Raw genomic sequence first — 22,636 nt, forward strand, 5'->3', positions numbered from 1 at the left:
CTCCTATTGCATTAAACATCTTATAACCCTGTAAATAAACATCCAGACATTGACATGTTTGAAAATTCATTTGAAGTCTTTCCCAGTATAAAGAAGTGGGCTCTTTTGAGGCCTCTAAAAGAGCCAAACACTGGCTGTTTAACAACTTTAACATCATGGGGTCTCCTCAAAAAGGCTGACCTCCTGGGGAAAAGAGCAAACAGACCAGACCCAACTTTTGAGATGCCTTTTGTTCTGACCTGCTCACAGGGAACCGGCATCACAAAGATGAGCCCTGCCATTGCTCTCCAGCCAATCCTTTTCCCCATAATAGAATTCCTTCACTTGCCTCACAGCACGGTGTCTTGTGTGTACTTCTTGGTTTTGGTCTTTTTATGCCCTTTGTCAGTGCCACAGCTGACTTTGCTGAAGGTTTTCTCTGAAAAGATTGGGAGAGCTTCCCAATTTAGCTTGACCCAAGGCCCAAATTCACTGCGGTTTGCATGTACTTGTAGGTTGTTTGTGTTTTTGAGCATTCATGACTTTGATCTGAGGTAAATATGACTTTTCGTGAGGTTTCGGTTGAATGTGGTTTATTCAGAAGCTCGGAAGTTTTTCTTCTTTTCTTGTACATCAACTTACAGGAGATCAGAGGCGAGGGGGTAATATGAATGATTCTGGCAATATGGTGCAATGAGCGAGAAGTCCTGAGACCTGAGAAGGAAATGACCTAGAAAGTGCTGCTTTTATCCTTCATTGATCTCAGAGAATAGAGCTTTCTGTAGCAATGATGCATCAGCAATGGGAAAAATAAACCCGCAGAGTGACCCATCATGTGTCTGCAACACCTCCGCTAGTGTTTAAGAGCACACGTTTGTGAAGCATTAAAAGCCTTTTAATGGCAAGATAAAAGTGGCAGCACTATAGTAGATGTATAGTATGTAATCATTTTATGGACAATATATTTCATGGGTCATTGTACAAAATGAGGGTAATTTGTGTCCCCTACTGTATGTGCTGTTGTGTAAAAATTACTTCAGAATTCAAATAGCTGATGCTATATATATTTCAAAGGTTCAAAAGTTTGGGATCAATAAGATTTTTAGTGCTTTTTAAAGAAATTTCTTCTGCTCATCAAGGATTTTATTTGATCAAAAATACAGAAAAAACAGTAATATTGTGAAATATTGTTGCAATTTAAAATAGCAGTTTTCTATTTTAATATACTGTGAAATATAATTTATAAATGTGATGCAAAGCTGAATTTTTGTTGTCCATTACTCCAGTCTTGTGTCACATGATCCTTCAGAAATCATTCTAATATGCTGATTTATTATCAATGTTGGAATCATGTTTTTGCTGCTTAATATTTTTTGGAACCTGTGATGTTTTTTTCAGGATTCTTTGATGAATAAAAAGTTACAAAGAACAGCATTTATTCAAAATAGAAATATTTTCTAAAAAAGTCTACAGTACCATCACTTTTTATTAATTTAACACATCCTTGCTTAAAAAAATGGATTTTTCTTTCTATTTAAAAAAAAAAAGAAAAAGAAAGAAAAATCTTTATAATCCTAAACGTTTGAACTATACATATTTATTATTTCAAAGTTTCAAAAGTTTGGTATTAGTAAGATTTTTAATGTTTTTTCTTCTGCTCATCAAGGATGCATTCATTTGATCAAAAATACAGTAATATTGTGAAATATTATTGCAATTTAAAATAAGTTTTCTATTTTATTATACTGTGAAATCCATTTCTAAAGTCTTCAATGTCACACAATCCTTCAAAAATCATTTTGATATATTAACAATTTGCTGAGAAACTTTTTTTACTGCTTTATAGAACATGTGATAATTTTTTTTCAGGATTCTTTGATGAAATAGTTAAAAAGAACAGCATTTATTAAAAATATAAATATTTTCTATATATATATATATATATATATATATATATATATATATATATATATATATATATTTTATATATTTCTTTTTTTTAATATATATATTTTTTTTTTTTTGAAAATATTTCTATTTTTAATAAATGCTGTTCTTTTTAACTATTTCATCAAAATATATATATATATATATATATATATATAACATGAAAATCTTTCTGATCCCAAACCTTTGAACTATATATTCTTCAGTGTCACATGATCCTTCAAAAATCATTTAAATTTTTTTAACAATTTGCTGATTTATTATAAATGTTATTATCAACCTGTGATACTTTTTTTAGGATTCTTTGATGAATAAAAAGTTAAAAAAGAACAGAATTTATTCAGAACTGAAATATTTTCTAACAATATAAGTCTTTACCATCACTTTTTATTAATTTAACACATCATTGCTGAAAAAAAGAAAAGAAAAATATTAAATATTAAAATAATATATATTAATATATATATATATATAATAATATATAAATAATATATAATATAGAAATAATATGACCCCAAACATTTGAACAGTCGAGTATATTATTGCAAAAGATTTTTTAAAAATTACCCAAAAATTCAAAAAAATTATTAAGCTGCAAAAACTGTTTCAAATATTGATAACAAATCAGCATATTTGAATGATTTCTGAAGGATCATGTGATACTGAAGACTGGAGAATGATGCTAAAAATTCAGCATTGCATCACAGGAATAAATTATGTTTTAAGATATATTAAAATAGTAAACCATTGTTTTAAATTGCAATAATATTTCATAATATTACAGTTTTTTTCTGTATTTTTGATCAAATAAATTCAACTTTGATGAGCATAAGAGAAATCTTTCTGATCCCAAACTTTTGAACTATGTGTATATATTAATAAAAAAAAATTTAAAAATTAAAATTAATAAAAAAGGTCTCACATTTCATACTATTTTCTCGCAATTCTGACTTTTTTTCTCAGAATTGTAAGATATAAACTTGCAATTATGAGTTATAAAGTCAGAATTGTGGGATATTTACTATATGTGTAGTTTGTTTCTCATAATTCTAACTTTTTTTTCGCAGTTGCGAGTTTACATCTTGCAATTCTGACTTTTTATCTCTCAGAATTGTGTGATATAAACTTGTAATTGCAAGAAATAAAGTCAGAATTGTGAGATATAAACGATATGTATGGTTTGTATCTCGTAATTCTGACTTTGTTTTACAATTGCGAGTTTATATCTCACAATTCTGACTTTTTATATATTTTTATATATATTTAGATTTAAACTCACAATTGCAAGTTATAAAGTCTGAATTGCAAGATCTAAAATCGCAGTTCCGAGTTATAAAGTCAGAATTGCAACATTATCATACATTATATCCCAAAATATAGAAAAATTGTACACAATGCATGAGCTGTTTTTTGAGTGGTATCAGATGGAGCAGTTCTCTGTGAGGGTGACTGTAAATTGAACTGTTTTTTTGGGATAAAGGTTACCGTCTATTGATCCAGAATGAAGTTTGGTATCATAATTTACCATGACTTCAGTTTCCTGCAGGTCCCTCTGCAATAATGAAAAGCAGATTCAGATCTGCAGAGTTTGTTGAAAGAGACCCCTTTGGAAGGTGGGGCAGGTCAGATATACTTTAATGAAAAGTGAATGTCTCAGCCTAGTTTAATTTTCTTCGAAATCTTCATAATAGAAAAAAGAAGGAGGTCACGGTGTGATAGACACGGTGAAATAAAAGAGTGGTTGAAACTGACAGTGCAAAGTCACATACTCACATGCTGAGAGTGTGAGTTTGCTGACAGGTCCAGATGATGTCTCCTAATGCTTGTCCTCTGTGTATCGCTGTTGTTCTGTCAGGCTGTCGTCCACAAGAGAGATGAGAGAGGAAAGCAGGTTTTCAGATGTGATTTCACAATGTAAACCTGCTTGTTGATAGACAAACTTCTGATGGACTACTCTGCACTGGATTTTGTCTCAGGCTGCCTATGAGCTGTCTGACAGGAAGTCAATGAAATCTTTACACATACAAATAATTTAAATACTAGGGCTGACAATTGCTACATTCATTTTATTATTTGCTTACAATATGTTATATAAATCAGTACATCAAATGGAAAGAGTTAAAACGTAGTTCTAATTATAAAGTACATTTTTTTAAATTAATTTATTTAAATAAAACAGCTGTTTAAAATCGTTCTGATTAAAAAAACAGTGTTCAAGAGAGACATGAAACCATGCATAGGTTTCAGGTTTGTTATAGGATATCATTATAAAAGTTTTTTTAAAGAATAGATACTTATTTAATTTAATATACATTAAACATATTGGCTCCTATGTATGGAAGCCTGTTTTGACCACTGAATAAAAAAAAAGTTAATTGTGACGTTTTTTATTTCATGATTCTTCCTTTTTCTTGCAACTCTGACTTTTTTCCGAATTTTGAGATATAAGTTTGCAATTGCTAGTTATAAAGTAATAATTGTGTGATATAAACTTGCATTTGCTAGTTATAAAGTCAGAATTGTGAGATATAAACTTGCAAATTCGAGAAATAAAGTCACAATTGCAAGATATAAAATATATGTCTCCCAATTCTGACTTTTTTCTTTGAACTGTGTGATACAAACTTGCATTTCTGATGTTTTTTCCTCAGAATTGTGTGATATAAACTCGTAATTGCGAGTTATAAAGCCGGAATTGCGAGATATAAACTATTTGTATAGGTTGTATCTTGCAATTCTGACTTTTTTCAGCAATTGTGAGTTTATGTCTCGCAATTGTGACTTTTTTTCTTAGAATTGTACGATACAAACTTGCATTTCTGATGTTTTATCTCAGAATTGCAGGATATAAACTTGCAATTGCAAGAATTCAAATATTTGTATTTGTATCTCGCAATTCTGACAATTGCGAGTTTAGGCTATATCGCCCCAATTCAGATTTTTTTTTTACAATTGCAAGTTTATATCCTGCAATTCTGACTTTGTTTTCGCAACTGCGAGTTTATATCCCACAGTTATGAATTTTTTTCTCAGAATTGTGAGATATAAACTCACATTTATGAGATATGAAGTCAGAAATGCAAGATATAAACTCGCAATTGTGAGAAATAAAGTCAGAATTGTGAGATATATACTATTTGTATAGTTTGTATCTTGCAATTCTGACCTTTTTTTGCAATTGCGAGTTTATATCCCGCAATTCTTACTTTTTTCTCATAATTGCGTTACAAACTAGCAATTATGACTTTTTTTCTCAGAATTTTAGGATATAAACTCGCAATTGCAAGAAATAAAGTCAGAATTGCAAGATATAAACTAGTTTATATCCTGCAATTCTGACTTTTTCTCAGAATTGTGTGATATAAACTCACAACTGTGAGAAATAAACTCAGAATTACAGGATATAAACTCCCAACTGCATAAAATTGCAAGTTTACATCCCGCAATTCTTACTTTTTTGTCATAATTGCGTTACAAACTAGACATTTTGACTTTTTCTCAGAATTTTAGGATATAAACTCGCAATTGCAAGAAATAAAGTCAGAATTGCAAGATTTAAACTATTTGTGTAGTTTATGTCCTGCAAATCTGACTCTTTTTTGCAACTGCAATTGAAATTCTTTGAAATTTCTCATAATTGCATTACAAACTAGCAATTATGACTTTTTTTCTCAGAATTGTAGGATATAAACTAAACTATAAACTAAACTCGCAAAAGTCAGAATTGCAAGATATAAACTATTCATATAGTTTGTGTTTCGCAATTCTGACTCTTTTTTTGCAATTGCAAGTATATATCCTGAAATTATTACTTTTTTTCAGAATTGCGTGATACAAAATCACAATTATGACTTTTTTTCTCAGAATTGAGTCAGAATTGCAGTAAATAAACTTGCAACTGCGAGAAATTAAGTCAGATTTGTGTATAAATAGTATAAACTATTTGCGTAGTTTGTGTCTCGCAATTCTGACTTTTTTTATTCTGGAATTGTGAGATATTAACTTGCACTTGTGAGTTATAATGTCCAATTCTGAGAGGAAAAAAAGGAAGATATTTTCTCAGAATTACAAGTTTATATCTCCCAATTCTCCCAAGTCAGAATTGCGTGATATAAACTCGCAATTGTGAGAAAAAAAAAACCAATTCTGAGTATAAAATGTCGGAATTGCGAGATAAAAAGTTGGAATTACCTTTTTATATTTTTTTATTTAGTGGTAAAAACAGGCTTCTGGGTAATTGGGATTACAAGTTTAAAACTGAAAAATCTGTGAAGAAATGTCCGTATTGTGAAATATAAATTTGCAATTGCGAGAAAAAGTTTATATTTTATAATTCTGAGTTTATATGTTACATATGTGACCCTGGACCACAAAACCAGTCATAAGGATCGAGATACATCTATTTGAAAATCTGGAATATAAGATTGCAAAATATATATATATATTGAGAAAATAGTCTTTAAAGTTGTCCAAATTAAGTTTTTAGTAATCAAAAATTAATTTTTGATATATTTACAGTAGGAAATTTATAAAATATTTTAATGGAACATGATCTTTACTTAATATCCTAATGATTTTTGGCATAAAAGTAAAATCAATAATTTTGACCCATTATGTTTTTTGAGGAAAACATTTCAGGATTTCCCTCCATATAGTGGACTTCTATGGTGCCCCTGAGTTTGAACTTTCAAAATGCAGTTTAAAATTACAATTTACTTAATTACAATATACTTTTTAACCTCAATTGCTCGTCTTGTCTAGCTCCGCATGAACTCTTTATTCTGGTTCATGACAGTTAGGGCATGTCGCAAAACTACCATCTCAATTTCTCCTCTAACATCATCCCGCTGTTTTACATTTTTTTGTAAAGAGCGTTTGAGCTTCATTGCATGTTCACTTTGTAAACACTAAGTTGTTACTTCTGCAGCGATGTAGAGCGATTTTGAAGTATTTGAGGAGAAAATGAGATGGGTGAAAGTGAACTACTTCTTTAAGACTAGTTTTGGTCCAGGGTCACATATGTTTTTTGGTTTGTCTGTTTTTTGTGAGTGTGTGTAAATTCTAGACTGGAAGCAGGCTTTCATACACAGGGTCCTAAACCATGTAAATGTTATATTGGCACTTTTGGTTGTAGTGACCTTTTCATGGCAAGGAAATATTGACACTTTCCTCTTAAATGCATGCAAATGTAGTTTCTTCAATGGGATTTTAAAGTCCAGATGGACTGAACAATACATCTCTTCTCTCATTGGTCAAATGACAGAGGTGTTTGATGAAGAGCAGCTCTATTGTTCCATCTTCATAGTCTCAGTCTACACAGAGTCCACCTTGCTCAGCCGATTTTCCTCTGTCAAGTCTGCTCTCCCTTGAGCATTTTGCATATTGTACAGTAGCAGCACTCCTAGCGCCACTGATTAATTGCCTGAATAAATGCATTGTAGTCACTTCATTGTATTTCAAGCTTGACAAATGAACGCCAGAGCCTGTTTCCCCAGTACGCCTCTATTCAGCCGTTTTGCAGGAGTAAATTTAAATCAGTTGTTAATATGCAACAGAGCAATTGGCGTCTTTATTCCTGATGCATATGTATAAGTTTAACACGGTGTCATTAAATAATTGAATACTTAACTCTAAATGAACTGGATGAGGTCTGGCTGCTCAGGATAGTCTGTTTTCCTTTCGGCAGGCTCTAAGGAAATGAGCGGAGGCACTGTGAGGCGGCGTCTTATCCGAGTGGCTTGTTGACCGATCGCCTCGGGTTAAACCTGAATGCCCTCTGCCCCGCAGCCAGCCTGCTGTGTCAGTTCAGCACACATGCGCTCATAATGTCGTGCCGCTCACTTACTCTCTATTTAATGCAGCAGTATAGCTCCTCAGCTCATAACAGCTGTCTCGTTTCAAACGTACCGGCCCGGACCAGCTATTTACAAACGCTCACGCAGCAAATATGGTTATCAATGTGATTTAAACCGCTGTTTAGCCGTTTGCTCTAAGGGGATATGCCCACGAGCACAATTCAGCTCTGCGCTGTACAGTACTTACACACATGCACCAGTGCGTTCGGTTCAGCAGAAATAGAGCCATTACCGTGATCGATGATTTTATCATGTCAGCTGGTTGCTTGGTGATTTTCTTCAGCCGTGACTCTGGATCTATTGTTCATTTGGTCTCGTTTATGTTTTATTCAGTGGCACCGAATTTGTGAGTGACAATGTGAACTTGTATACCCTAATTAGCACTTAGCCTATTTGACGTTGCTAGGTAATATTCTTAGACCATTTAAGTCACATTATTTGATTAGTGTTTACAAATTAAACCCTCGCTCTTACTATTCGTAAACTGATATTCTGTGTGTATGAATTGTATGGCATTGCAGAATGCTGTTTTCCCCATCCTTTTTTTTTTGTCAAGCCAGTTTTCTGCGTGCTCATATATTATATAACTTGTAAATATTTAATTCTGAAATGGCAAAACTGAAATGTCAACATTAAAAAATCAAGATACAATTATAAATTAGAATGAATGAATGAATGAATGAATGAATGCAATTTTTAAACATGAAGTTGACCTTATAAATAAATAAACGAATAATAAACAAATAAATAAATGTTTGATATTTTATCAGATATTTTATATCAGATATTTGTACATGTACAGCCTTTCAAAGATTATTTAATTTTGAGATGTCAAAACTAAAACCTGAAATTAATCTAATAAATTAATTAATTTTATATCAGATATTTGAACAGCCTTTCAAATATTATTTAATTTTGAGATGACAAAACTAAAACATGACGTTAAGATAATAGATAAATAAATAAATAAACAAGTAATGTTTGATATTTCATCAGATATTTTATATTAGATATTTGTACTGTCTTTCAAAAATTATTTAATTCTGAGATGTCAAAACTAAAAGATGAAGTTAATCTAATAAATGCTATTATATCAGATATTTTATATCAAATATTTGTACAGCCTTTGCACTGCCTTTCAAATATTATTTAATAGTGAGAAGTCAAAACTAAAACATGAAGTTAATCTAATAAATAAATAAATTATATTTGATCAGATATTTTCTATCAAATATTTGTACTTCCTTTTAAATATTATTTAATTCTGACATGTCAAAACTAAAACATGAAGTTATTCTTATAAATAAATAAATAAATAAATGTTTAATATTTTATCAGATATTTTATATCAGATATTTGTACTGCCATTCAAATATGTGACCCTGGACCACAAAACCAGTCATAAGTGTAAATTTGTCGAAATTGAGATTCTTACGTCATCTGAAAGCTGAGGAAATAAGCTTTCCATTGATATATTGTTTGTTAAAATAGGACAATGTTTGTCTGAGATGCAACTATTTGAAAACCTAGAATCTGAGGGTGCAAAAAAATCTAAATATTGAGAAAATCGCCTTAAAAGTTGTCCAAATGAAGCTCTTAGCAATGCATATTACTAATCAAAAATCAAGTTTTGATATATTAATGATAGAAAACGTACAAAATATCTTTATGGAACATGATCTTTACTTAATATGCTAATGATTTTTGGCATAAAAGAAAAATCGATAATTTTGACCCATACAATGTATTTTTGGCTATTGCTACAAATATACCCGTGCTTCTTAAGACTGGTTTTGTGGTCCAGGGTCACATATTATTTAATTCTAAGAAGTCAAAACTAAAACATAAAGTTAATCTAATGAATAAACAAACAAACAAACAAACAAATTAATTAATCTTAAATAAATACATTTGATATTTTATCAGATATTTTATATATGATATTTGTACTTTTCGATTATTATTGAATCTGAGATGTCAAAACTAAAAATTAAAACTATTCTTATAAATAAATAAATTGATGATTTTTTTATCAGATATTTATATCAGATATTTGTACCGCCTTTCAAATATTATTTAATTCTGAGATGTCAAAACTGAAACATGAAGTTAACTTTATAAATAAATAAATGTTCAATACCGTATCTGATATTTTATATCAAATATTTGCACTCCCTCTCAAAGATGTTTAATTCTGAGATGTCAAAACAGAATTGCAAACCATTTAAATTAAGATACATTAAGATTATAAATTCTGTAAAATAAAAATAAACAAAAAAATTACAAATAATTAGAATAGTCATTTCTCAACCATCAAGATAAAATAAATTCAAATGTAAAAAAAAAAAAAAAAAGTAAATTCATTGATCTTTTTTCAACGTAAATGCAAATTCAGACATGACATTGTATCATCATTTCACTCAGTACCGATTTCTGTTTGTAGTTCTGAAAACCTGAAAGAAAGATTAGCCACTTTTTGCTTCATGGATTTCAATGAATATTTCCAGTGGGTTTTAGAATAACATTCTTTGAGTAAAATAGAGACCTTGATTAACATTGCTTGAAGAAACATGTGCAGCCAAATTACATTAATTACACACTTTCATACTTCAAACATGAATTTTTGAAACAGTTGTGTGCTTTAAAGTTGCAGACAAGTTGCCACATAAGAAACCTGCTAGCAAGTTAAAATACAAAGCTGATTCAAAGACACATTTGAGGATAGACTGTGCACAATTAGACTTATAAAGAAGAGCTAGATTTATTTTAAAAGATAAGGAGTTTGTGAAAAGTGTTCCTAACAGCATTTTGTATTTGTAATATCGACTTTGACACGTTATATCATTAACTCGCCATTTATAAGCAATATAAAGCCGAAGTAAAAGAGACAGATTGTCAGTCATGTGTTTCATTAACCTCTCTTACTCACCGTCACTAAAACAATTACATGCACTGATCAACAGAACACTTGTGCTAATTTCTGAGGGTGGCTGTTTCAATTGCTTCCAGTTACTCAGCCGTTTAAATTCATGAAATAATGAACATATGAGCTCCCCTTCAGCGCGGTGCATACTGTAGCTCCATCAGATGTCTGATTAACAAGGGACTAGACTTGGACTGTGGTCTTCTATGCCAATTACAGTCTGATAATGGCTACTTAGCAGCATACTCTAGTAAAAGCTGCTGGGATTTTTTCCCATTTACATATATAATGAGTGGAGATGTATTGGATTTTGGTAAAAGCTCACTTTTGGCTAGGATTTCTGTAATAGATGAGCTTTCAAACTCATTTGCAAGGATGAAATCACCTTAAATCTCCACACTTGAACAATGAAAATGCACAATTCATCCAATTGAGCAAGATGCGATACTTTGTCATCTGTTGACTGTCGCCTGATGTGCCGCTTGTTGAAATGAGCAGAATTCATTGAATACCCAAAGCGTGCCTGTGGTTGCATTCTTTAACTCAGATAATACAAGCATGCACAACATAAATGCTTACGATCATTTATGCATGCTTTGTTTTGTCTTGGCGATGTAAATTCCAGGCAGAGCTCGGAGAGAGCCGTGTGGTGGGCGACTCAACCCACACAGTGCTGACTGGGTCTCTCTGGCCCACCTGTTCCTGACAATGACCGCTTAGTTCTGGGGTTTGCACCGGACCATCTGGAACAATGGAACAAGTCTACCATGCCGGAGCGGTGAAACTGTAAAGATATTAAAGCGTGCAGATGTTGTCTCTTTTGCTGTTTATGTTGAAAGTAACCAATTGTATAGCCTCAATAAAGAACCTCTGATAAGATGAAAGACAAACTGTCTAAACAATGCTACTGAACCGAAATGAAACTTGCATATTTAGCTGATTACTGCTGCTGAAAATGGTCAGTTATTGTTGTTTTGGGCTGTACTAATCGGTCAGACCGGGAAAAACATTTAGAGTACTACAGACTGCCAAAAGTTATAACAAATCAAGGAGAAGAGTGCAAAAAACTGTCTAAGGAACAAAATGTGTTTGAGGTTGGCCAAACTGAACCAGGATTTCCAGTGCAAGAATCTTTGCAACATTCATGTTTGTTCTTATAATTTTCGGTCAGGTAGGTGAAATATTAGGCTAATATCTTAATTAATACTGCTTGTACGTATCTTCACCACCTAATAACTTTAGTTTGTCAAAATATTGTGGCCTTTCCTGCTTACTAAGTCCTTCTCTATATGATTTAGCAGCTTCCACACAAATTTTCTGTAGTTTAGACAGCATAAATTAGCAAAACAACATATTCAGTAGTACATTAGAGGGGTCATCCAATGCCCATTTTCCACAAGTTCATATGATTATTTAGGGTCTTAATAAAAAGTCTATAATATACCCTTTTACCTTGTCAAAATCAGCTCTGCAAAACATCAACTCAACCGGATGGCCCCTTAAATGCAAATGAGCTCTGCTTGCCCCGCCCCTCTCTGCTGTGGGATTATGAGCCGTAATGTTTACTTTAGCCGCATTTAGCTGCGTTTAGCGGTGAAACTTGCCAACAAGCACATTATTAAGAAAGGCCGTTTGCAAAGATGCATTGAAAACCCTTACACTCACTTCAGCTGTGGCTGAAGCTGCATCAGGAAAGATTCGCACAAACATATACGCATATGTAGATCGGGATCGGCGCTTTCCTTTTAAAAACGAAAGTAACATTACCCTCTGCGTCTTCAGCGGCTCAGATGTCAGGAGTAAATGACTACAGCTATGTTCATTATTACATCCAACAACGGAACACCTCAATCGCTCAATCGGAGACATTCTTGTCTTCCCCTGCACCTGCAGTCGACACAATGGCGGGTCTAAGGTAAGGCGCTCATGTCAATCAACCATCATGGGAGCGGCCTCTGTTGGTGTGCCGTCACACCGACAAGAAGCTGAGAATGGCCTGATTTTAAAAAGGGGATGTTACTTTTAAAATAAACCAAATCGTGATGCAAGTGCAAACCCTCTATTGAGCATTGTGTATACCATGTTTTTTATTTTGTTTTCCTCATTATGGTAAGTAAATACCGATTTAGCACATACATTTATTTTCTGTTAATGAAAATAGTCAAAGAAGTCAAAGCATCAAGCAAAACACAGAATTATTATATAAGTGGAGTGGAGCGAAAGTTTCCCCTGTGCTCGGCGCGTTTTGTAATAAGGTTGCTGTAATTCCAGTCCACGTTTTCCGTTTCGCAATGCATGCTTGCTTTACGCTTTCTGGTGAGAGAAATTTGATTCAGTCCTTGCCACGCTACATCTATATACAGTATTAACACTAATATTAACATTAGCATACAAATGTAAAACTTTTAAACCATTACTTTCAAACCAACTTATTCAAGAAGACCGATCGGGGACATCACTATATAGGCTAGAAATAATTTTACAGGGGTTCCTGAAAGTTACGCCATAACGCCAGTAGGTGGCGACAAGTGTCTCTAAGTGAGTGAATCTCTGAATCGGTCAGTCAACCGATTCGTTCAACAATACTGAATCAACCAGAAAGTAAACGCCAGTACTGTATGTTGTTTGGAACTGCTGTGGCTTTGTTTTGGAGTGTTTTCCTTTGTGGAGCCAAAATAGACAATGTAAATGGCAATATTGTGCCTAGTTGATTTTTTTATGTAGGAGTGTGTGTGGTCATTTGTTCCTTTTTTTAGGTCTGGTTTATTTGTTTATTGTTTATTCCTTTTTTTAATTCCCCTTTAGCTTCCACAAAGTGGTTGCTATTCTTCCTCTGGTCCACAGCTCAATCCAAAACAAACAGTCATACAAATAGATTAAAACAAAATAAAAAAAATAAAATTTTATGTCTTAACACTATACATCACAGCAGTATCGGCACTTAAAATATACATCTACATATTTATAAGCATATCTTAACATTTTCTTCGAAATACGGATTCATTTGCATCCAGCTGTTTTTAGCTGTACACTCTTAAAAAGGATGTGTTAAAAACAACACAGCCTGTGTTGTTTCTTAACACACCTTTATGTCTAGTTAAGGACAACACATTTTGTCAGGTCCCAGATGAGTTTGTCACTTTTTGAGGTCCCCCTGAAACATTTCCGTTGTGGACCGTGCTATATGCAGTGCGTTCGTGTGTTTGCAGAGCGTTCCTGTGTTCGCAGCGCGTTTCTGAGTTTGGTTGTGTTGTGAGAATTTGCAGCGCGTTTCCGTATTTGTGTTTGCGTTGCGAGGATTTGCAGCGCCTGTGTTGTCAAACTGATGAAGATGTTTTCTTAATTTGTTGTCGTTTTTTCTGTTTACATGTGTTTTCTTAAGTTTGCAGCGCGTTGGCCTCTCTCAGCCACCATAATATACACACTTTAAAGTCAGTTATAAATACCACTTGACGTAAATGGAGCATAGTTTACTGAAAGAACAATTTTCTGCTGTGCTGGTGTCTACCTGTCTCGTTCCCATTATTTGCTTTTGATAAATGCCTTGTGTAAAAATATCACAGAGTGCAAATAACATTCAAGTTGTTAATGGCCAAGTTCAAGTTGGTTAATGGTTACGTTCAGCATTATTACATCATTAAATAGCTCTACTGATGAATGATGTCAACTACCGAATGACATTGTTTAGACTATCCTGGAAATTCATAACGCAATTTTCCAAAGTGTAATTTAACCTAATTTGTCAAGGTAATGGTTTTGGTAATTACATTTAATTCACGTTTTACGGCATTTTTGCTGAGCTAAACAACACGCAGAGTGGGCGACTACTACCTCTGAGCAATTTGTGCTGGCACACACAAAAAACGCTTTAAGACATCCTAATGCTGTCCTCGCACTCTGAAACATTCTGCTGATGTGCAGTTTGTTTGTATGACTGACTTTCCTCAAAATAGCTGGGATGTAAGAATGAAGTCTGTTCCTGTTCCCTTCACTGTTCAGCTACAAAAGTTCATGAAATGCGCAGTTAAAAATGTAGTGTTGTGCCTCAGCGCCGCTGCCTAGCTATAATTATGGCATATGACAATATGCTTTGAAGCATGAAAGCGCACAGTATTCTTCCCTCAGCCTTCTTTCTGCTCCTTCCTATCATTGCGCTGCTGTTATGTCAGGCTGAAAGTGCTATATCAGTTGCTAATGGTTATTTTGACACATTAAATCATCTTTCATGTCACTCTGGATGGGAAGGAGTTTCCTGTGTCTCCGTCCCTCAGCCTATTTCTCTGCCTTGCGGTTGCGATTTGGCATGAATGGGCCTCGTGGGGAAACTCATTCAGCAGCATGACTGAGCAAGACAACGGATTCTCAGTGCTGCATTTGCACATTCACACCCTGCCGCCTTCTAAGTGTCACTCGTAAGATTCCCTATTGGCTTGAGGGAGCGAAAACCTGGATTTTTGTACTTAATATCAGGCTGTTTCCAAAGGGTCACGAGTGCACTACGTCCTGTTCAGCCTCGGGCCGGTGTGACATAACAATCCCGTCTCATAAAGCCGTGATCGAAGACTCTCCAGACAGAGTAACATCTCAGCCAGCAGCCACAGGGCTTCTGCTGTGCTCTAGATCACTTCAAAATGAGGTTAGCGTCTAGCCGGAGTCGTGCCTCCTTGGGGAATGATAATTTCTTATTAATTTTTCAGTTCTGGAAAGGATAAAAATGGTCGTTGTGCCTTTGCAACGTTCTCCTTGATTGTTTTTTGATAGTTAGTCGCTTGCTTTCACTTGGCAAGCTTCAAGTCTGGATCCAAGCCAGAGATCTCATGGTCAATAAGTGCGAGGAGCTCATTTGATATTAAAATCCATTTGGAGGCAGTTGCAGACATCAAATTTGGCATTACCCAGCAGCTCAGTGCCAGCAGTGACATGTGAATGCAGCCATAGTCTGTGGATGCTGTCATTGTCTCCGGGACCCTCATCTTTCAGTGAAGGACGGCACACAGGCTGCCTCTGAAAAGTCTGTTGTTTTTCCCAGAATGCCGGCGAGCTGAATACGAGTGATTATCATCCAAGATCTGCCTGCTTTCTATAGCCAAGTTCATTTATCCTCTCAGTGACAATCGATAATACCTGGCTAAACACAGAGATTCGATTTTAAAAAGAGTTTCTTTTGCACTATATCCTAGGGCTTAGTAAATTTAAGAATCATTTGAGGCACAGATCAATTGTTTGATGCTGCAGATGTGTGTTTTTTCTCTTATGAATGATGAGCTCACAACAATGCTCTCTTTAATAGCAAAACATGTTGTTTCATTATTTTCCTCTTCATGTGTGTTTGTTTGCAGGAGGCGGAATGGCATTGCGATGAATTTACCAAAGGAGCCTGTTTCAGTCGAGGCAAATCAGAGGTAAGTACCTTTCACTTCAAGAAACAAACATTTGCCATAAGGATAGTACCCTTTCGGGTATTTTAAGGTACTAATATGTACTTTTATGCTCCCTTAAGGCATTTAAATTTGCACCACTGCGGTGACAGCTTTTGTGCCTTTCTTTCATAGAGTGTTAAACTCTCCAAACACTTAATATTTTGGTTAAATTGAACAAAGTGTGAGAATTATAAAAGGATTTTTGGGGGACACATTTTTTTGTTCATTTTGGATAGCTTGGAAATAGTTTTTGAAAAAAAAAAAGGAATGCTTTGATTCAGCAAGGATGCATTAAGTTGATTAAAAGTGAGAGTAAAGATATTTCTAATTTTTCAGATGTCTTCAGTTTTTAAATGAAGGCTGTTCTTTTGACAAACCCTGAAGAAATGTTTCATGGTTTCCACAAAAATATTAAGCAGCATACAGTTGAGGTCAAAAGTTTACATCCCTCTTTCAGAATCTGCAAAATGTTCATTTTAACAAAACTGTACTAAAATAAGAGGATTCATACAAAATGTATGTTATTTTTTTATTTAGTACTGGCCTGAATAAGATGTTTCACATTAAAGATGTTTACATAAATTCCACATTAATACTGTGTTCTTAACTGAATGATTCACAGCTGTGTATTTTTTTTTTCTTTGTTTAGTGATAGTTGTTCATGAGTTTGTCCTGAACAGTTAAACTGCCTGCTGTTCTTCAGAAAAATCCTTCAGGTCCCACAAATTCTTTGGTTTTCCAGCATTTTTGTGTATTTGAACGCTTTCCAACAACGACTGTATGATTTTGAGATCCATCTTTGCACACTGAGGACAACTGAGGAGCTCATATGTAACTATACAGAAGGTGCAAACACTCACTGATGCTTCAGAAGGAAACACGATGCATTAAGAGCCGGGGGTGAAAACTTTTGAAGAGAATTGAGATGTGAACATTTTTCTTATTTTAACTAAATATCAAATTTATTTCATTTAGTTCTGCCCTTCAGATGCTACAGAAGATAGTTACATGTTTCCTAGAAAACAAAATAAGTAAAATTTACCCTGATCTTCAAGTGTTCATTTTGTTAAGCGAAAACTATGATGAAAAATGTTCATTGACAAGCTCTTTTTCTTATCACTTAAAGGAGACCATGACAAGATGACAATAAGGTCAATAAATGATAACTGTGATTATATCAATCATTGCAGACTGCTGTACATGCCTCTACTATGCAACTCAATGCTAGCTTTCATGTGTGCGGTTGCCAGATATCAAGAGCTCAAATCCGCAAATCAGTTAAACTCTGTTAAAAAGATTAATTTTCTGCTCAGTGTTTTGCTTAATTTTTGCAAATAGGTAGCCCAATCTACCCAACCACTGTTACATATTTGCAAAAAAAGTAATTTCTCTAATGACAACAATCATTGGTATTATAATTTTGAGCAAAATAATACTTTTGATCAATTTAACCGTTATACAGCACGACTGTTGACTAAAACTAGACTAAAATGCTTGGATATTTAGTCGACTAAACATGATAATAACTAAAAAGTACATTTGACACAGGACTAAGACTAATTTAAAGACAAAGGCTAAAGGTCATTGCACACTGAGTGACGTTTTTTTTTTTTTTTTTTCGTATTCGTCATCCTTTCCTAATAAAATGCTTGCTACGGATGCAAAAATGCAGAAAATCGAACCTGATCCGAATTTTTTTATGACGTACAAAAGTTTCGGAGGCAGTTTTTGAACAAGAATTTCGGACTCGGTGTGCAAAGACCTTTAATTAATAAATGATTGACAAAATAACACTAGTTTAAAATGTCTTTAAGTTTGAAGGTTACAGACGAGCAAATTTGCCTTTAAAATGCCTTTACCTGCCTGTTCACTTCAATTCAACTTCCTGTAAGGCGTACTCAGTTTAATTCAATTGAAATAATTGCAGCATTGAAAGAAGCCAATTATTTAATTCTGAATTTGCCTAAACCTGTACTATTTTGGCTTTTTAAACAAAACACTTTAAAAAAATCCAATAAAATACTGTCCTAACAGAAACCACTACAGCAGCATCTTGTTGCTATAGTAACCACCTCAGGCGCAATTTCTATTACCATTTAGTGCCACATGGAAATATGAGCTAGTTAACTAGTAATCTGACCTTTGTGGTTACTGATATGTTTCAGACCTACCTTTTGTTTTGACTTCTTTAGCGGGGGAGGAAGGGGGCATGGATTCAAACCCCCAAACCCCACAGTAATTCGCACCCTGAATGAAGGTTGTTTTAAATATTACCTGTACTTAAAAAAAGCAATCGCCCTCCTAAAATAGCTAACCCATTATTTATGACATCGCTCTTGCTCAGGCATTCCCATGTCTCTTCCACTTTGCTATGGAGCCATTTCCATGGCACTTCAGCACTGACTCCCTTGTGTTTTTGAAGGCTGACTGAATCAGATCAGATTTGTGCTACAAAATGTTTCTTAAATCTCTTTAATATTTCACTTACTCCGGCTCTGTCAAACATGAGACGGAGGCTCTCCCCTTTGCTTTATAGTATGCGACACTGAGCTGAGCCATTTTAAGTCATATGGGAGCTGTATAGGGACTGTGTTCGGGATTGCCGACTATTCTTCCAGCCTGGGCCGAACCCCAAGGTGTATTTCTAGTGGCTCCCGTGCGGTTTCAGCCTGTGAGAACGGCCCCACGAGTGTTTTTTTTTTTAATTCGCTTGTGAAGCATGTTCTGAAGGCCATAATAAGATGGATTACTCTGAGCAACATGTGATTGTAATTCAGAATTGCAGGAGGTGGCTGTCGTAACTTGCTTGCAATTGTGGAGTCTTGCTGTACCGACTGCACATGTGGCGGCTCAAAATATCTCTTCATCCCCAAAAAAAAAAAAAAAAATTGGTTCCAGAAATGTCATTTCAGATTTTTTATGTGTGTGGAAACACAGAATGCATTGCTGTCTTATTTCACCAAAAATATCTTAATTTGTGTTCTGAAGATGAATGAAGGTCTTACAGGTTTAGAACAACATGAGGGTGAGCAATTAATGACTGAATTTTTATTTTTGGGTGAACTGTCCTTATAAGACTTTATCACTTAGTGATAATTTGGTTGTTTTACATATCGCAGAGCAATGTGAAAAGTATTTTTACAAAACATTATCTTTAATTGAATTCTGAGTAACCTCTGCGTCTGGTTTCCTTGAATCTGTTGTTTCAAGTACAAAAGAAAGCATTTGATGGAGCGAATGGTTTTCTGTCGTCTTCGTTTTGTTTATAATGCAAACAGTGCGTAGCAGCCACTATATTACACTATGGAGTGTAGCCATCTGTCAGGGATTTTCATAAACATGTCACATCGTGATGTGGTAGGCATATTAAATCTCAGTTTATTTACGCACACAGCAAAGCGCTGCCCCCCAGCCAAATTGCATTAGTACATGTAAATCATCCTTTTCTTTTCAGGATTCCGCTTAGTGCAGGGAAATGAACGAATTCATGAGTTAACAGCCATTCTGATGAGCAAATAAAGTTGACCCCCCTCAAGCACTGCCTTGGAACATCTTTAAATCAACAGAGAGCGAGACGGGGCGACAGGGTTTCAAGTGCTTGAGACAACCATGATTTACCGGCTCCTAAATTCTCAAAAAGCCTTGTAAAAACACACCGAACTGAGGCAGTACGGTTCAGTCCTGCAGCTGGTCTAATATAGCAGAAAATCTGATTAGAAGATAAATGTAACCGAGCTTCTGTACAGTAAAGGCTTCGTATTTCTGGAAGTTGGCCAAAGTTCCTTTAGGGGAGGGCGGTTCACTCAGTGACCATCTTGGAAACACCACACACAACTATTTTTGCTACAGTTGAAGTCAAAAGTTTATATACACCTTGCAGAATCTGCAAAATGGTAACTGTTTTACTAAAACAAGAGGGATCATACAAAATGCTTGTTGGTTATTTTTTATTTAGCACTGACCTGATAAAGATATTTAACATAAAAGACGTTTACATATAGTCCACAGAGAAAATAATAGTTTAATGTATAAAAATGACTTTGTTCAAAAGTTTACATACACTTGATTCTTAATACTGTGTTCTTACACGAATGATCCACAGCTGTGCTTTTTTTTTTTTGTTTAGTGTTAGTTAATGAGTCCCTTGTTTGTCCTAACAGTTAAACTGCCTGCTGTTCTTCAGAAAAATCATTCAGGTCCCACAATTCATTGTTTTTTTCAACCCTTTCCAACAACGACAGTAAGATTTTGAAATCCATTTTTTTTTTTACACTGAGAACAACTGAGGGACTCATTTGCAACTATTACAGAAGGTTCAAATGCTCACGTTAATGCATCATGTTTCATTCTGAAGCATCAGTGAGTGTTTGAACCTTCGGTAAGAGTTGCATACAAGTCCCTCAGTTGTCCTCAGTGTGAAAAAATGTATTTCAAAATCATACAGTCATTGTTGGAAAGGGTTCAAATACACAAAAATGCTGAAAAAACAAAGAATTCGTGGGACCTGAAGGATTTTTCTGAGGAACAGTTGGCGGATTAACTGCTAAGAACATAAAATAACATAAAAATAACATACCATTTTGTACAATCCCTCTTATTTTGGTAAAAATAATTAATAATTTGCAGATTCTGCAAGGTGTATGTAAACTTTTGACTTCAACTGTATATGGCCTCTACCTAATTTACTGAAGAAATATTCAAAACTGTTTGTAAGATGACATTTTGAAACATTTCATGTTAAAAAAATCATTTGAAGGCATAGTTCACCCAAAAATACAAATTCTATCATTAATTGCTCACTTTAATGTTATTCCAAACCCATAAGACCTTTGTTCATCTTCAGAACACAAATTAAGATATTTTTGATCCTTGATTTCTGACCCTGCATAGACAGCAACATAACCAACATGTTTAGGGCACATAAATGTAGTAAGGACATCATTAAAATACTCCATGTGACAAAAGTGGTTCAACCATAATGTTATGAAGCTACGAAAATACTTTTTATGCCTAAATAAAACAACAATAACGACTTTACAATTTCTTCATGCGTGTGGAAAAAAAAAGTCAAAATTAAATGATTTGAAGATTTTTCTGTTTTCAGGCTGGTCCTGTAAGTAATTATTTCCAAACAAACAAACTTTTGATCGGCTTTCAACAAATTGTTGATATTTGTTCATGATATTTTATGTTTTGCCCACACGTTTTTCTTGAGTTGGCTCAATTTTGCACTTGTGATTCCAATAGTCAACACTTTTGCTGCTGCTTACACATCTTCCCTCGTGTCTTTCACAGGAGGAGTGCCAGAACTACATCCGCGTTCTGCTCGTCAACGGCGACAGGCTGTTTACATGTGGAACAAATGCATTTACTCCAATTTGCACCAATCGCACGGTAACGTAAATGCACTTATCAATGCACTTAACATAATGCACTGGCTTCCTGACCTGATGTTATGCTAGCTTTGTCCCAAGTTCTCTCTCCCACATTGACCTCCTTTGACATTTTCATCACTGCGTGGGCTGTGTAGCATAGCATGTGGTATTTCAACCCAAGCCTGTGGTTTATTTGAATAAAAGTTTTGTTCGTGCTTCACCTCAGAACAAGCTTTCTTGAGATCTAGACAAGAGACAACAACAAGGCCTGTTTTTCTAACAAAGTGGGAACTTGTAGTATCTCTAAGTCTCTTTGTGGAAAGTTCACACTTGGTATGCAGGTGCTGTGCAAGTGTTTGCACTTTATCTTTGACGAATTTTTCCAATGCATGGGTTGCCACCTATCGCAATAAATGCCACTCAGTGCGTCTGATTGAAAGATAAGCATCGCCGCCAAGCACATTTACTGACATCCCCCATTATTCCCCCTCACATCTCCTAGTTTTCATTCATGCATGTAAGTCTCTTGTGCTTGAATCCCTGAATTTGAATGACTGGATTACTCCTCTATCCTTTCCTCAAACCTGATAATGATGATGACAGTCGATTCGCGTACGATGGCAATCATCTCCTCGGTGGCTCTTTGAAGGATGGCAGGAATTATTGACTCAATGCTAAATCACCCTAGGGATTTACCATCATAAGTACCTTGTGCCAGCAGGAAAGGACTTAGCGCAGCCAGGAAGGCACGAGCGCAAAGTCTCCGTCGTGTCCTTGTCACGCGGCCAGGAAAGCCACATCTTTAAACAAGCGGCTATCGAGGTTGTAGTGGCGCTCAAACACAGCTGCCGATCTCCTGAAGAGGCGTCTTTCAACCCTCTCCATTAATGTGCATTATGGGTAGCGTGTCCATATCTGCGAAGGCTTCCGAGTGCTATTTGTCAGAAGGTGTTCCATCAATAAACGTCTTTCATCTTTCTTCGCGCCCAAGAAAAGGCACATCCGTTCAGGCGTTGGCTCGGGGAGAAGTATCTCCCTGGCAGCGACGCTTCAAAAGACTGCTTCGCCTTGCCAAACATGCAAATTCGCCTGCGTTTATTGCCAGCTAAATGGGCTCCGGGGTCTTGAAGGAAGCCG

The 22,636-nt window shown here is 34.9% G+C and overlaps 1 protein-coding gene across 1 annotated transcript in view; it reads left to right on the forward strand.

The window, feature by feature from the left end:
* Nucleotides 1-22,636, forward strand: part of sema5a (sema domain, seven thrombospondin repeats (type 1 and type 1-like), transmembrane domain (TM) and short cytoplasmic domain, (semaphorin) 5A) — a 145,500-nt gene that overhangs the window by 9,460 nt on the left and 113,404 nt on the right. The window contains exons 3-5 of the mRNA XM_073830555.1: nt 15,188-15,340; nt 16,044-16,106; nt 21,420-21,518. Of these exons, the coding sequence (XP_073686656.1) occupies nt 15,188-15,340; nt 16,044-16,106; nt 21,420-21,518 (315 nt within the window). The remainder of the gene's footprint in view (nt 1-15,187; nt 15,341-16,043; nt 16,107-21,419; nt 21,519-22,636) is intronic.

The sequence above is a fragment of the Garra rufa genome, chromosome 24, assembly GCF_049309525.1.
Source record: "Garra rufa chromosome 24, GarRuf1.0, whole genome shotgun sequence".
In the NCBI taxonomy this organism is placed as follows: domain Eukaryota; kingdom Metazoa; phylum Chordata; class Actinopteri; order Cypriniformes; family Cyprinidae; genus Garra; species Garra rufa.